The sequence below is a fragment of the Oncorhynchus tshawytscha genome, linkage group LG10, assembly GCF_018296145.1.
Source record: "Oncorhynchus tshawytscha isolate Ot180627B linkage group LG10, Otsh_v2.0, whole genome shotgun sequence".
Taxonomy (NCBI): Eukaryota; Metazoa; Chordata; class Actinopteri; order Salmoniformes; family Salmonidae; genus Oncorhynchus; species Oncorhynchus tshawytscha.
This window is the reverse complement of record NC_056438.1, coordinates 45,345,604-45,361,581: the sequence shown is the minus strand read 5'-3', so window position 1 is coordinate 45,361,581 and position 15,978 is coordinate 45,345,604. Positions and strand designations below refer to the sequence as shown.

Below are 15,978 nucleotides of genomic sequence, written 5' to 3'. Positions count from 1 at the left end.
TTGCAAAGACATTGCTAAACTTTGTGAATATCGATATTTTATTTTTGCACTCTGGTGCAGTAAAACTGTTTTTCAAACCATTGCTACCAACTTTGAAAAAATAAATGGATAATCTAAACAATTTTTGTATATAATGTTTCCGTCATCTTTTCCTATGACCGAAAGGAGCTTCTGGACATCAGGACAGCGATCACTAACCTCGATTAGGATGAACATTCATACTTAATTGAGTCGGAGGTGCAGGACATACTGCTCACCCTGGACCAGGGCCTAATCCTCAAAACATGGAAAAGAAAAAGGCGGCGTAAGAGAGACCGACGTGCCAGTGCCCTAACGAAACTACGTCGGCGAGTACATGAAAAGCGCCTCTATCCTCTGTTCTATTGGTGAAAGTACAATCACTGCAAAGAAATTGGACAAGCTCCATTCGAGACTATCCTATCAACTAGACCTGAAGAACTGTGATATCCAATGTTTCACGGAGTCGTGGCTGAACAAGGACATGGACAATATACACTGAGGAACACCTATGTGTGAATACCATTCACTGACTACCGCTCACCGTTCAGCATCATAGTGCCCTCCAAGCTCATCACTAAGCTAAGGACCCTGGGACTGAACACCTCCCTCAGAAACTGTTTCAAGTTTTAATGTCGTGCACAAGTACAGTGAAATGTCTTCCTGATGGGCCGCCCCCAGGTGGCCAGGGTAGGCAACAGCACGCTTAGTCCCCTCCTGTACTGCCTGTTCACCCACAACTGCGTGGCCGTGCACAACTCCAAAACCATTATTAAGTTTGCCGACGACATGACAGTGGTGGGCCTGATTACAGACGACGATGGTGGACCACACACACACCGACACAGTCATGAAGAGAGCACAAACAACACATCTTCTCCCCCTCAGGAGGCTGAAAAGATTTGGCATGGGCCCTCAGATCCTCAAAAAGTTCTACAGTTGCACCATTGAGAGCATCTTGTTATGGCAACTGCTTGGCATCTGATCACAAGGCGCTAGCTGCGCTACAGAGGATAGCGCGTACAGCCCAGTGCATCACTGGGGGCTGAGCTCCCTGCCATCCAGGACCTCAATACCAGGCGGTGTCAGAGGAAGGCCTGTGAATAATGACATTTTATTTTTGTTGTTTGTTTTATTCACACCATCATTTATTTTTGAAAGTTTACACACACACACATACTCATATGTTGAAAGCTGTTGTGTAGACTGTATTTAAAGAAATACACAAATGCATGTTATTGGAATTACTCGGTTTGAGTCTGCAAAATTTAGAAAAGTTCTCTCTACAAGCCAATATGTATCCCATGTACAGGCTATTACAGGATATGTATGGCACAGTCCTCCCTCCAAAAACTACACATATTTGAGACCCTACTGAGTATTTTCCACCCCTTAGCTGAGAACGGTAGAAAAGTTCTCTCTGCAGCCCAATATTCTCAACATACCAGTGTCAACGATAGGGTTTTTTCATTGTTGGTTAAAAATGTTTTTTTTTAAACCATATTTTGTATTTGTTTTCATAAATTGCTAATTACCTTTCCTTGCTGGCCATTGATTAAAATGCAATATCTTTTGAATGACTTATCCACATTGCAATATTTTGAAATGTGTGGTTTTATTTTGAAGGTTTTCTCATGATCATATGAGCGTAACGTCATCCGTTGTGCTGCTGGCAGAATACTGGTCAGCTGCACGAGCTAGATAGCAGCGCTGCCAGACCCGTGAACTGCGTAAAGGAGCCGGTCTTTGGTTCTACACAAATGGAGAACTAAGAATAATTGGGTACCGGGAGATGTTCGGTGTTAGAATATATTTTGTGAAATCTAGAATGCGCTTCGAACGCATTGGAAACTGAAAATTGTGTAGCCTACGAACACGGACAGTCTCTTCATGAGCTCCAGCTTCACTCCATTTATTTGGATTCTCTTTCGCAGTTCCACGTATTGAGATGGTCTATTTTTGTGATGGCGAGAGGTCTGTTTCCACGGGCCTGGATAAAGAAATCATTCTTTTTCCAGGTAAACAGTGCTATTCTAACGCGTTTTACACATTTTATATTGACAGAGCTTGCAGTCAATAATATTGACCGTGTGGTTCCTGTCATTGATTGTTGTAACTAGTGTATGCATTTTGTCGTGCAGACTTACAATTTTGACGGGACTAAAATTTTCATTTAACAGTAGCCTACACCAGCAGTTCATGGAGGTAGAAAATATTTGGCTGCGATGCATATTCTTGCATGCTGAAATTGTTGACGCTACCATGAGGTGCGTCAATTTGGTTTGGAGAAATAGTCTGCCTAACCCTAAGAACTGACAGAAATAAATTAGGCCTATTATTATGTTATGGGACTAGGCTACACTTTATTGCATATAGCTTAATACACTCTCTTATTGAATGTACTCAAATTCATTTGTGCTACCACCTTTGTCTTTGCCCGAGGCCACCAGTGGAATATGTGATTCTGCAGCTGCAACAGTTTGTTTATCCAGTGCCGCGGCAGGAATGATCTGCTGTGCTGGATAATAAGGCTGAACCAAGAGTATTGGGGGGGAAATCATCCAGGGATCATCAACAAAACTGAACAAAAATACAAACGCAACATGCAACAGTTTAAAATATTTTGCTGAGTTACAGTTCATAGAAGGAAATCAGTCAATTGAAATACATTCATTAGGCCCTAATCTACCGATTTGACATGAATGGGAATAAAGTAATGCATCTGTTGGTCACGGATGCCTTAGAAAATAGGTAGGGGCGTGAAAAAGAAAACTAGTCCGTATCTGGTGTGACCATTTGCCTCATGCAGCGCGACACATCTCCTTCGCATAGAGTTGATTAGGCTGTTGATTGTGGCCTGGGGAATGTTGTCCCACTCTTGAATGGCTGTGCGAAGTTGCTGGATATTGGCGTGAACTGGAACACGCTGTCGTACACGTCGATCCATAGCATCCCAAACATCCTCAATGGGTGTCATGTCTGGTGAGTATGTAGGCCATGGAAGAACTGGGACATTTTCAGCTTCCAGGAATTGTGTACAGATCCTTGCGACATGGGGCATTATCATGCTAAAACATGAGGTGATGGCGTTGGATGAATGGCATGGTAATGGACCTCAGGATCTCTTCACGGTATCTCTGTGCATTGAAATTGCCATCGATACAATTCAATTGTGTTCGTTGTCCGTAGCTTATGCCTGCCAATACCATAACCCCAGCGTCACCTTGGGGCAAACCGCTGACCCTCACAACGCCATACACGTGGTCTGCGGTTGTGAGGCCAGTTTGACATACTGCCAATTTCTCTAAAACAACGTGGCAGAGAAAGTAACATTAAATTCTCTGGTGGACATTCCTAGTTAGCATGCCAATTGCACACACCCTTAAAACTTGAGACATCTGTGGTATTGTTGTGACAAAACTGCACATTTTAGAGTGACCTTTTATTGTCCCCAGCACAAGGTTAACCTGTGTAATGATCATGCTGTTAATCAGCTTCTTGATATGCCACACCTGTCAGGTGGATAGATTATCTTGACAAAGGAGAAATTCTCACTAACAGGGATGTAAACAAATTTGTGGAACATTTTGAGAGAAATTAGCTTTTTGTGCGTATGGAACATTTATGGGATCTTTTATTTCAGTTTACATTTTTGTTTAGTGTAGATTCAGCCTTTTTCTTACGCAGATGGTCGGGGAGCCGGAACGTAGAAGCCAAAATGGATATAATATCGGTCTAAAACATAGTATACAATTGTAAGCAAGGTTTGAAATTACTATCACGTCTCTCTATTATTTATGCGTTGGAATACTTGTACAGATTTCCAAAATTAAATCACTTGGAGCTGATTTCCTGGTGTTTTTATTCTTTTATGTCCAACAATGATTTTTAAAAAATATATGTATGTATGGGGGAACCTAGCCCTATACCATAAGAGGCTTAGTGGGAAGAGGGTGAGACGGACCATATGCACTAATGTGCAGAACACGTGCGTCTGTCTGTTTTGGGTTGGATAGAATGTAAAAAATAATATTTAGCTTGGATGTGAGAGAGTTGCTTGTTCACTCTGGCCAGTGATGCACAGCCTATTACTATGGTTCCCAATCCATCACTATGGTAATGTTGACATTGCTCTCAATGTCTGACATGCTTGCTTTGCTTATTATTCTAATTTGTTTTAATTTAACCTCTATTTAACTAGGCAAGTCGGTTAAGAACAAATTCTTATTTACAATGACTACCCGCCAAACCCAGATGACGCTGGGCCAATTGTGCGCCACCCTATGGGACTCCCAATCACAGCCGGTTGTGATACAGCCTGGAATTGAACCAGGGTGTCTGTAGTGACGCTTCTAGCACTGAGATGCAGTGCCTTAGACTGCTGCGCCACATGGGAGTCCAAAGTTTTTGTTAAATATGTAAGACTTCTATAATATGTAACTTATTCAAACCACAGAATACATTTTAGAGGACTTTCTTTTGCAGTATGTTGAGGGCATTCAATAGCACAGTATTTAGGGCTTGGAATTGCCAGGGACCTCATGATACGATATTATAACCATACTTTGGTGCTGATAGGATATGTATTGCAATTCTCACGATTCTATATGTGTTGCGATTCAGTACTGTGATTTTATTGCGATTCAATGTTCCAAACATATTGCTCACCATATGACTACTACAAAGAAACAAGAGAGCCTGAGAAAACAAGTTTTGATTAGTCATGGAAATAAAAGTTCTGAAAACTAATTGGCTCCCTTTTTTAAAAAAGAAAATGGAGAACTAGCTAAGAAGGGAAAATACTGGCATTTGGTGCAAACATACAGGCAACTAGTGCAAAAATAATATTCCAATATTGTCAAAACGATATATTGTCAAAATAATATCCCAATATGTAACTGTTTCGATTCTCCCCCCCCCATCTCTAACTGTATTCTGTTCCCATGTTTTGCAGTATTCAGTGATGTGAAATGCTATGAACATTGCAGATAGAACTAGAACAAGTAGAGCAGACATGATTAAATGCTCCATATGATTTTGTTTGTTCTTTCTGACAGGCAATCCTATCTGTTTTACACAACATTTCAATCCGAACGTTCTCTAACATTACATCCTCCTGAAGAGATGTTGCTGTTAGAACAATACTTTACTGCTCACTGTAGAATGAGGCCTGGCTTGTGACTCAACCAACAGTGACTTGGTCCTACCTCTGGAGGCCCCTCTCTCTCTAACCCCTTTAAGCCATAACTCCCTCATGGTTCAAGTTTATTCTTCTCATCCCAAAACAACACCGCTCTCTAAGCTCCAGGCTTGATCATAGAGTCCTGATTAGAAACACTTAGAGAAAATCAAAGGTGATTTGTCCCTTTCCCCTCACAAGTATCTTATTGGTCACAGTTTACCTCCCAGACATACTCTGATTCTGTTTTAATATCCACACAGTATGATGCAATTTATTGGCAGGGAAGTCAATCTCTGATCCCTGGCATCTATCTCTGATTAGGCATGCATTCTATTCTAGGTAGTATGCTAGTGTGGACATTGGAACGTAAGCATCTGACTGCACACGGGCCGTTCGTTATCTTGTCATGTGATATGAGGCCTGTGACACAGCCTATAGCCTACGTCTGTAACTCAATTGATTTAGAACCATGTCTGGAGTCTTGTTACATTAAGACCAAACCAACACTTAACCCCAGAACTCTTGTTTAGTCTCAACGGGTCATTGTTGGACCACTGTGGTTGCGATCAATAGCTTGATTATGTGAACCCCACTGTCACCGTGGAAACTACAGTACCGCTGGTTGTCTGTTGATGGTCACATGATGGTGTTGATTAGGAAGCGCTAATTAGTATACCGCCATTGACCAGGCTGGCCTCATTTATGACTCTCACGGCACAATAGGGGTTTGTTCTCTCTCTCTCCATTTGTTTGTAGATGCATGTGAATGTGTACCGTTAAAAGTCCAGAATCCTAACTGAATACCTCACCTCATGCCATTAATGAAAATGCCGCCGTTTCAGATACAGTGAAAATCGAACGCTTACTGACAACTGCACTTTAGAATTAGATGGAGTGATGCTTTACTGTGTAGGGCGGGGGGGACTCGGCACACTATTTTACAACACGATGTGGTAGATTGAACATGGTGGTTAAACATTGTGCACTTAATGCTCTACTCATTGATGCATTGGTGCATGCTTATGCATTTTTAAAGGGAAGGCGAAGAATAAAGTAACCAACTAACCCGGTTTGCTCTGTTTGACCCCTGTAGGCTCGCATCTCCTTTGTGCGGGTGAAATACCTGTTCCTCACCTGGCTGACGGTGTTTGTCGGGGGCTGGGTGATCTATGTCCAGTATTCCAACTACACCGAGCTGTGCAGAGGACATGAGTGCAAGAACGCCATAGTGAGTACGGACACATCGGTCATATCCATGATCCACTTCGTTTTTGTTGTCTTTTACATATTTTGCTGTATTTATTGATAGACAGGAGGAGTGTTTTGAACAGGCAGTGGAGACAGATTGGTATGACAACACTGTGTGGGGGCAGCAATCTCATAGCATCTCACCCATCGTCACAAGTGGTCCGCCCTCTATAGATCTCACTTTGTAAAATCTGGTGTACTGTTGTAGAGTAAAGGCAATGGAGAGAGAGACTAACACTGACCCATGTCCACTGCTCCCCCAGTGCGACAAATACAGGAGAGGCATCATTGACGGCTCGGCCTGCAGCAGCCTTTGTGACAAAGACACCCTCTACCTGGGCAGGTGCCTCTCCACCAGCCCCAACAACCAGGTGTGGTAACAGACCGTGCACCCTACCTCTGAGCTGTTGTCTTGGTCTGTACCAAGTACAGGTCCAGGATCAGTAAAAACCAACTTTAGATCAGTGCATCCTCCTAGGACCCGGACCTACAGCCCTAATGTTGACTCAAGAAGGCGCTTCAGCAAGTTTCTGTATGTGGCCAATGGTTTTATTGAAGGGCGTGGTGTCTTCAGTAGAAGTTCACTACAGTATTTCCATGCACCGTCAGTTCGGGATAATAATCCAGTACCATCAGTTCTTCTTATCGACTGTAGATGTATAAATAATGTAATGCCACTCTCTGGTTGTCCCTCTTGCCTGGGGCTCTCAGGTGTACACAGGTGGCTGGGGTGACGTGGACGGGGTGATCCGCTGCCAGGTGGGGGAGGTGCTGCACTATGAGCTGGGAGAGGAGCCGGAGCCCCGGAGAGAGGCTGCAGTCTTCGACAAACCCACCCGCGGAACGTCTGTGGAGAAGTTCCGCGAGATGGTCTTCAATCACCTCAAGGTCTTGGAACTATTGCCGCTTTTGACTTCAGCAGATGCTGTCGCAAATAATCAGCATACCGTTTTGACATGAGTTTTTGTCTCCATCGAAGTCCTTTGATGCTTTGGTTATTTATTGCACCAACATTTTTACCAGAAATCTGCATAGTTTATAGAGGATACCAGCTAAACCTCTGTCCTTCCTCCCACTTTCTCTCCCATCTCCAGTCAAAACTGGGCGAGCAAGCTAATCTGGCCAGCCTGGTGACCCAAATACTCAGCGTCGCCGACGGCAACAAGGACGGCCACGTCTCGCTCCCAGAGGCCCGTTCGGCCTGGGCTCTTCTCCAATTGGACGAGGTGCTGCTGGGCCTGCTCCTCCAGGAACGGGGCCACACCCCTCGTCTGATGGGCTTCTGTGGAGACCTGTACGTGACAGAGAGGGTACCCTATGGCCCCCTTTACGGTGTCAGCCTCCCCTGGCCCCTGGAGGCCTGGGTCCCCAGTGGGGCCCGACGCAGCATGGACCAGTGGTTCACCCCCTCGTGGCCCCGCAAAGCCAAGATCTCCATGGGTCTCCTAGAGCTGGTGGAGGATATCTTCCATGGCAACTACGGCAGCTTCCTCATGTGCGACCTGAGCGCCGGCCACTTCGGCTACACGGACCGCCACGACCTCCGCCTCACCGACCCGCGGGCCATCGTCTCTGAGGACGCGTTCAGGCGAACCATGCGCGCGCTGCACTGCGAGAAGGACGACGACTGCTTGTTTGGGGTGGACTGCCGGACGTCGTGCGACGTGGTTCAGAAACGATGCAGGGAGGAGGTGACCCAGCCCAACCTGGCCAAGGCATGCAGGGCTCTGAGGGACTACCTCCTGAGGGGAACACCGTCAGAGCTGAGGGAGGAGCTAGAGAGGCAGCTGTATGCCTGCATGGCCCTCAGGGGCTCAGCGGGCCAGATGGACATGGAACACTCGCTCATCCTGAACAACCTCAAAGCTCTGCTGTGGAGACAGATCTCTCATACTAAAGACTCATGATGCTCAAAGAATTAAGACGTAATTGACAAGTCTGCTACTGGCACAGTGGCTTGGTTAGAGGAGCCTTTGGGGAAATTATTTCTAAAAACTCAACCACTTTGGTGGATTGTTCATTCAAGATGTACTATATTGTTTTATCTACCACCTGTTTTTATGCTGCATAGCAGTTGTTTTGGCGGTGTAACTGCATTAGAGCTGTCAAATCCACAAGCGGCTCCTGGCATACCTATTTGAAAGGAAATTGCGGTGGAACTACCTTTTAGAAAGCTTTTTTCACAACTTTGTTTTGTAGTAAAACAGAGGAAGAAAATTGTTTCCAGTGACATCAGTGTGCTTTGTGCAATTTTAACCAATTATAAGTAGACATTGCCTACCTTTTTTAAATTAAGTAACAAATGTGCCATTTTCACATTTTGATGTTGTGGTGCTGGAGATAAATTACAACGTACAACTTCAAACACTTTCAGATGTAGTCTACACCTCGATTAGACGGATGAATGATTTTCTATATAGCCTACACTTTCTCGTTCTGAACTTCATGACAATTGAAAGCAGCCGCTCACCAATTTGACAGCTCCACCTCAGACACCATCAAAACATTAGCTATGCATGCGGGTGTCGGTTAAAGCTTGATCCGATGTAATCTAGGCATGAGTCGTTGGAAGAATGGACTACCACAATTCATATTCAGGATGCTGGGAAACTGTAGATATTTGCTGTTTATGAAACATTTTGAAGCGATAGTATGAACTACACTTGCACATTACATGAAGACAATGTGACCAATATATCTGAGGAAAGTGTATATAAGCCTATGGCTTTGTCCCAATAATCTTTCCTGCCATGATTTGAAATGACCAGTATTACCAGTTAGTCCATACCTTGACTGATTCATGGGAAGTAGTGGAATGAGTGTATACTTCAGGAGGTAAGATACTGGGACGCATCCCATGGAGTCATCCACTTTGCTGGATGTTTCACCACCCTTCCTCACTTGATTTGTATTGGCATATAGCAGTGCTGCATCAAAACTGGACTAATAATGTCTCTTCTACACCCTCTGATAAATGCCAGTTTGCATACCATGTACATTTCTCAAACATTTGTTGTTTTCCACTATGTAGCATACTAGTGCCATATTCTGTACAAGCTAGAGATCATGCTGAAAACACCAGACTTATCTTCCACTTAAGGAGGTAGTGTACATGAACTACATTTGACTTGCTGTTTCTACGTTCTTTCAAACTTAAAACAAGGTCGCACTGTACATCTTTTAAAATGGAAACCCAGTCCGATGTGGATTCTGAAGGAGTTAAATGCAGCTGTGACCTTCAGTTTTGAGGGATGAATTGCAATGTAGATGTATGTTTACCTTGAAGTTTGAACCAGCATGATTTTGCACAATAAAAACCACATACCACTCACCATTGTGGTCTCAGTCGAGTTGAAAGTGGATTATCCTGACTGTCTGTGCAGTGAGTATGAAAAGAAATATGCACAGACTAAAAGGTTCGTAAAGGATGTTAAAAACAGAATGTGTGGGAGAACCTGCTAAATCAACTCATTCAATCACACCAGAATTTCCCTCAAATATAAAAACTGCAGTATACAGGAAGCCATTCTCGCAAACTGCCAGGACGGTGCTTCCGCAGGGAGCAAAGTGACGGTGAAACAAAGTCATTTGCAATACATTTATTAAGCCAGTGGTCCGTCTAACCATCCGCCGCCTCTGCTTCCTGTGCTCGTAGAAAGCTGGCCTTTTTCTGGGCAACGCGGTCCTTTCTCTGTGCCAACGACAGTTTGGCGCGGTTCCACCTGCAACAAAAAAAACAATACCCCCATTAACCATCAGCACAGCGAATGAGATTAAAGGCCGATAGCTCAATGTTGACGCTACCAGTGGAACTACAATATACAGTCGCTTCTCTCAGCCCCGTCTTGAAAGGACAATGGACATCAGCTGTTGCAAATGAAGGACCAACTACATTTTGCTCAGCATACTTCGTATCATCATAAAGAAGCACTACCCCAATATGCAAATGTTCCCAAGTGTAAAGCCAGCAACTGTACCAAACCCACCTCTTCTTCTTGACGTCTTTTTTGGGTTTCTTTTCGTGGACTGGGTTCTCTCTAATGGCGGCGTGTGCTTTCTTGTACATCTGCTCTACCTGAAAGAACACATTGTTCAGGCGGAGGTAAGGTAAACAGTTCAGGACCAGGGTCCACAGAAAACCAACAAACAGCCCTTCAGCATTATCTGGTCATTCATCTCGCTTCTCTCAGCCCCGTCTTGAAAGAACAAAAAAAATCAGCCGTCGCAAACGAAGGACCAACTACAATTTGCTCAGAGATCTTGGAATCATCATCAAGAAGCAGCAAATTTAAATAGGAGTTGCCAAACCAACTGATACTCTTCCATTACAGGATCTGGAGTACAGGCTTTTCCATCACTAAAGTCTGATTCAGTGGGCTGTGTAAAACGGCCTTACTGTGTCTGGCGTGACTCCATTCTTTATGAAGCGGGAGAACTGTTTCTTGTAGGTGTCTTCATCCTCCTCCATCAGGTAGCTCATGTAGTCTGACACGTTCATGCCCATGATGTGTTTGCGATGCATCTCTGCGTTGAACTCTTTGCTCTCCATGTCATAGCCTGGGAAACGTTTTGTGCTGAGGGGCGAGAGGTACCACACCGATTACTTTGGTCGATTTAGTGTACAGCGCCTTTGAATAGTCATAAAAAAAACGTTTTCCATAATCACATTTTAAAATGACAAAGTCTTATTGCAGAATTGATAGTCTAGTTTTGGGCAAACATTTTCCTGATGAAGTGCAAGAGAAGAGACGTGGACACATTTTGTATCTCCCGACAGGATCCGCAGTGAGGTGTTCAGCCTTCACTACAGGTTTATGAGAGAACTATAATACTTTACCCCTCTGTGTTGGTCATATAGAACATTTCAAGTCCTAAATGGGCAAAAAAGGGGGATCCATATTCAGCTTCGACCTGCACTCAACTAACCTGTGAGGAATTGAGAGGCCACCGTCGACGGCGCCCTTTAGTGCTCCGAACACTTTGTTGCCCGTCGACGTCCTGGCGAGCCCGGCGTCTAGAAAACACGTGAAGGCCCCCGGCTGGCCGTCTATACTCTCCACGTTGAACTCATCTCCAGTCACCTCCACCTGGCCCTCGTACACCTGGTCCAGACCAAACTTGTTCAGCAGCTGAGGAGCGAGAGAGAACGATGTTTCATTAGAGAAATGCAAATGTATATCCTCAAATGAATAGTAGCTTGCTATACTGAAATTAATTGCATTCAATGATAAACGGGAGGCCACACGACTGTAAAAGCAGGTAAAGAATATCCCCATACCAGCGTCACAGGTTACCGTGAAAAAAAAGTATATTAGAGAAAATTATAAGCTTCAGAAAACTGTACACACAGATCTGTCTTCCCCTTTCAGCATAATGATACTGGTACAGGATATAGTGGTAGGTTTAAATTTTTAAAAAATCAACAATTAATTTGCCAGTGCAGATGAATGGCTACACAGGTGCCAACAACACCCTGACAAACAACTTTACTCAGGATGAAGTCATTCCAGTTTTATTACAGCGACGTCAACCAGCCTCCTCGTGAAAACACGATAGCATTTTTGCGCGAGTGTGCACGCTTACGTATGTGTATCTCTATGGGATTGCCACGGGTGTGTGCATGCAGCTATGCATTCCTCTATGTGTATGAGCGTGAGGCGTGTGTATCCCTTACCCTGCGAGCCAGCAGTAGGCCTGTGCAGTAGGCTGCAGCATAGTTTGTCAGTCCCACTGTGATGCCGTACTTTGGCAGTTCATGTGAGTAGGCGGCACTGACAATCTGGTCACCCTCAATCTTGGCATAAGCAATCTGAAACAGAGATAGAAGTGGTGAGGGTCTGGATGTGGTAAAAATTCTTTATCAAGATTCTTAGAGCTGGGCTGGGACAAAAGCTTGCACACTGCACTCACCTGACAGCAGATATCTCTGTTGGAGAACCTCACGATCATCCTGTACTTGGGAGTGTTGTACTTGTTCTTGTCTTGTATGACCAGGCGCTTACGGGCAAAGTAGTCAGTCTTCCCCTCTGTCAAAGACAATCACACCAAACACACAGCTGGCTAGTATGCCAGAATTAGCCAATCACTTGACTGTTTATCTTCAGCACTTCTAGTAGTTAATTAATCTCGCTTCTCTCTGCCCCGTCTTGAAAGAACAAAAAAACATCAGCCGCCGCAAATGAAGGACCAACTACAATTTGCTCAGAGATCTTGGAATCGTCATCAAGAAGCCGCGAATTTATCACATTCACACAACTGGTTAGTACGCCAGCATTTGTCATAAAAATACAAATAAATGTTTATTCTCCATTCTATTCAGTCAGTGGCTGCATTCCAAACACTTGACACACCCTCTCCCCTCGGGGCAAGTGAATTTTAAATGGACCACCCTTGCCCGGAAATTAGTCACCAGCCGATTGTGTTTTGAGCTACCGTTAGCTTATGGGCGCTTTATATGCGCTACAGTCAATTTAATAAACTGTATAATTATTAATATACACCTACTGTATGACAGCTAGCAAATGAATTAGCTAACTAGCGTTAGCATGCCTAGCTGAAACTTCTGATGGAAAATGTTTCATTTGTACAATTTCCAAAAACTAACCCAACAAAAACATTTACGAAACATGTTTGTGCATGAGTAGCCCAATTTCTAACTCATTTACTCTCGTTTTTTACTTACTTGTATGTTGACTCCGTGTCGTGGTTTTACGTTTTGCCAGACTTTTATTAGCGGATGTACAATCGCAAATTGAATTATGGGGTGTTTCAGGCCCGAAGTGTACATAATTGTACACTTGCAAACTCCATTAAAAACTAGGACTGAGGGGCTCACATTGCAAACTTCCCTTGCGTGGCTAATAATTTGTACCAAAGACAAATAGGGTGTGTCTTTTGAGTTTGAATCGCAGCCAGAAGTTGGCGAGAATATGATATATAAAAGGGTGCGTGAATGTGCATTACATATCAAGAAAAATGTACCTCGCCTTCTCCTGAATTTCACCTGGTATCTCTTGAAGTAGGCCTTACTTTTAACGACTTTCACAAAGCCCTGTAGAGAGAAAGAGGTGAGACAGCTGCCATTGCAGACTTCTGGCGAATGGTTCTGGCGTGTCAGCGAACATGTAATACACATTTTTGCAGTCTGGGCCCCAAATAAAGTGCATAAGCACAATGAATATAATGTAGGCCAAACGCCGCCAAGGATAATATGCCTGAGCTTCTCACAGAAACCACTTAATGTCACCCCCCCCCCAACACTTTCCTGGTTGCCACTACTCTTGCTCAACAAAAAAAATGTAATCCGTCTCATCACAATTTATGTCACTCCAAAATGACTGAGGTAGGGTGGCGTTTTACCCCAAGTTGGTCTACAATTGACCCGTTATATATTTAGCGCCACTCTCCGGTATGAAGTCACCGCAAATTGCAACGCATAATGTACTTAACATGCTGCCGCTAAGACTTCCGGGTTGAAAAATGGTACAGCTCGCGTGGATATTAGAAACGGGGATCCCCACCTTAACACATGTCATTAAAACTACGATAACGAATAGTTGTGCATTGACTGCTTGTATGAATACACGTTTCCCTCCCTGTGGCACTCATAACTTGAATGCGTCTCTAGATTAATATTTCTGAGAACACAACATGCCCACTAGGTAAAAATATAGACTATTCTACTATGGGGTAGTCTGGCTTTCTATTCATTATAACAAGTTTTCCTTGCAGAGGAAAACTACACGTGGACTGTTGTAGCATCTTCAAAGTGCACCTCGGCAGAAACTTTTTTCTTGTTCCATTTCTTTTTTGGTTGAGGGCAAAAGTAAACTAGCACAACTGTATGCATTACTATAGTGATTTCAGTACACAGTACAAATCAGGCAGAAAACGAAGGCAAAAGTTGAAATATTTTAGTCCCGTTTACCGTGGAGGCTGACGGAATTCACCGCCAGGCTTAATGGCATTACCATCGTGTTCTTGTTGAAAACAATGACATCTGGTTTGCCGTCTACCTCGTACCATCTAAACACAGCATTTAGGCTGACATCGACAACAAACAGGTTTTTGTGCAATTGGAAATGTTGAGGTAGGCCTTTGAGCGCCATATCGCCACGCTGGAACCTAGCCTGCAGCTAACATACAGCGGACCGGCGAAAGTATGCTGCACAAATCCACCCTCATCCATTTCCAAAGAAACGTCTATCCGACATGACAATGCATATTACATGTATACGCGGAACATGTTTAGGATTGTCAACATATGATGACAAAATACTGACCATTTTTGAAAAATTTCCAACTTCACAGTTGAAAGTCTTCCCAAGTAGCTGCAGAGTTGGTCAAAAATGCTGACGTCGCAGACAGGATACCGCTTTCTATGAATAGAAACGGTAAAGCACGCCACCTACTGGATGGGAGGAAAATTGTGTGAATATTATTTTATTCGTCGTAGTCTCGGGAAATCCCAGACTTTAGTGCATTCCAAACACCATATTCCCTCAATCATCAAATTAAGTGGACACATTTGATGAGGTTTACATGGCGTCTGACGTGTATGCAGGGCGAGGGAGGAATGAATGGGTTTTAAATGGACCGCCCTTGGCCATGATCATCCCGCCCTGATGTGATAATAGTAGAAATGGTGGAGTTTATTTTTGCATTTCCCAGTGCACCAGGTGAGTAAAACCTTCACTTAAGGGCCAAAAGGGAACGGTCTAAAATTGGCAAACTCAGCTCAACCGGGGTACCGGGTCATGCAAAACGAATCCCACCAATATCAAAATCAACCCGATTCAGCCTGTCTCAATCGGAGGGGATTTACTTCGCCCAAAATCTGTCCGCGGGAGATAAACCCATTTTGTATGGCGGTCTAGGAGAGTGTCGAATTACGTGAGGTTTATTTGATCGAATACACGTTTTGTCATGCTTAGGGTGTTACAAATGTACTCATACAGGTGGATTCCTATAGGGCATTCCTGCAACTTTTAGAAAAACAACTTAATTGTGCCTGTTGTTCACACGTTTATCTGCCCTCTCATTGGCTAGAGTGGTCCCACCTGCTCTCTCCTGCCTTCAATCATTGAGAACATGTATTTCCATGTATTTCCATTAGAGCAGTCACTTGGCTATCTTGTCAATATAATATATATAATATATATTCTTTGTCTAAACGCAGCTTGTATAGGGCAACAGAACATTGTTCATGTGGGAAGCAACCTGTCTGCCTGGGGACTAGGGAGACTACTAGCCTCGGCCCCCAGATAAAAGCCTGGGCAGAGGGTAGAATATTACAGTCTCTGATGTCTCTCCTACCTCTGCAAGCAAGGTTGCAAAAAGTGAGTCTTTTGCAAGAATAACCTATTTTGGTCTCTCAATTATTAACTCCACCATAATGAAGGCAAAGCCACAATACACACAACACAGGAAATAAAACGACCACCCTTTTAAACTACAGTCAAAGCAAATTCACAGTAAGCAAAGCATCCTTGTACTTCTACATGAACATTTCAAACAGTGTCTGGTGAAAC

General features: G+C 43.8%; 2 protein-coding genes and 1 non-coding gene across 4 annotated transcripts; 1 reads left to right on the top strand and 2 right to left on the bottom strand.

The window, feature by feature from the left end:
* The first annotated feature begins 1,680 nt into the window (after positions 1–1,680).
* On the top strand, positions 1,681–9,779 carry dipk1aa (divergent protein kinase domain 1Aa). Its single transcript, XM_024435249.2, has 5 exons — positions 1,681–2,036; positions 6,294–6,428; positions 6,712–6,819; positions 7,160–7,336; positions 7,543–9,779. Exons 1-5 carry the CDS (start codon positions 1,983–1,985, stop codon positions 8,353–8,355), a joined length of 1,287 nt encoding a protein of 428 aa, XP_024291017.1. The 5' UTR covers positions 1,681–1,982; the 3' UTR covers positions 8,356–9,779.
* rpl5a (ribosomal protein L5a) lies at positions 9,057–14,964 on the bottom strand. Of its 2 annotated transcripts, XM_024435251.2 has the most exons (8): positions 14,731–14,964; positions 13,430–13,499; positions 12,359–12,474; positions 12,123–12,257; positions 11,375–11,577; positions 10,845–11,022; positions 10,435–10,523; positions 9,057–10,170 (listed from the first exon to the last, which is right to left on the bottom strand). In XM_024435251.2, the coding sequence occupies exons 1-8, from the start codon at positions 14,731–14,733 to the stop codon at positions 10,068–10,070; spliced, it is 897 nt and encodes a 298-aa protein (XP_024291019.1). In that variant the 5' UTR covers positions 14,734–14,964; the 3' UTR covers positions 9,057–10,067. The 2 variants fall into 2 exon arrangements, with proteins under 2 accessions (XP_024291019.1, XP_024291020.1); XM_024435252.2 differs by lacking the exon at positions 13,430–13,499 and having other exon boundaries at positions 14,731–14,961.
* LOC112261187 lies at positions 11,208–11,331 on the bottom strand. Its single transcript, XR_002955138.1, has one exon. It is a non-coding gene; the product is annotated as a small nucleolar RNA SNORA26 (small nucleolar RNA).
* Positions 14,965–15,978: the final 1,014 nt, after the last annotated feature.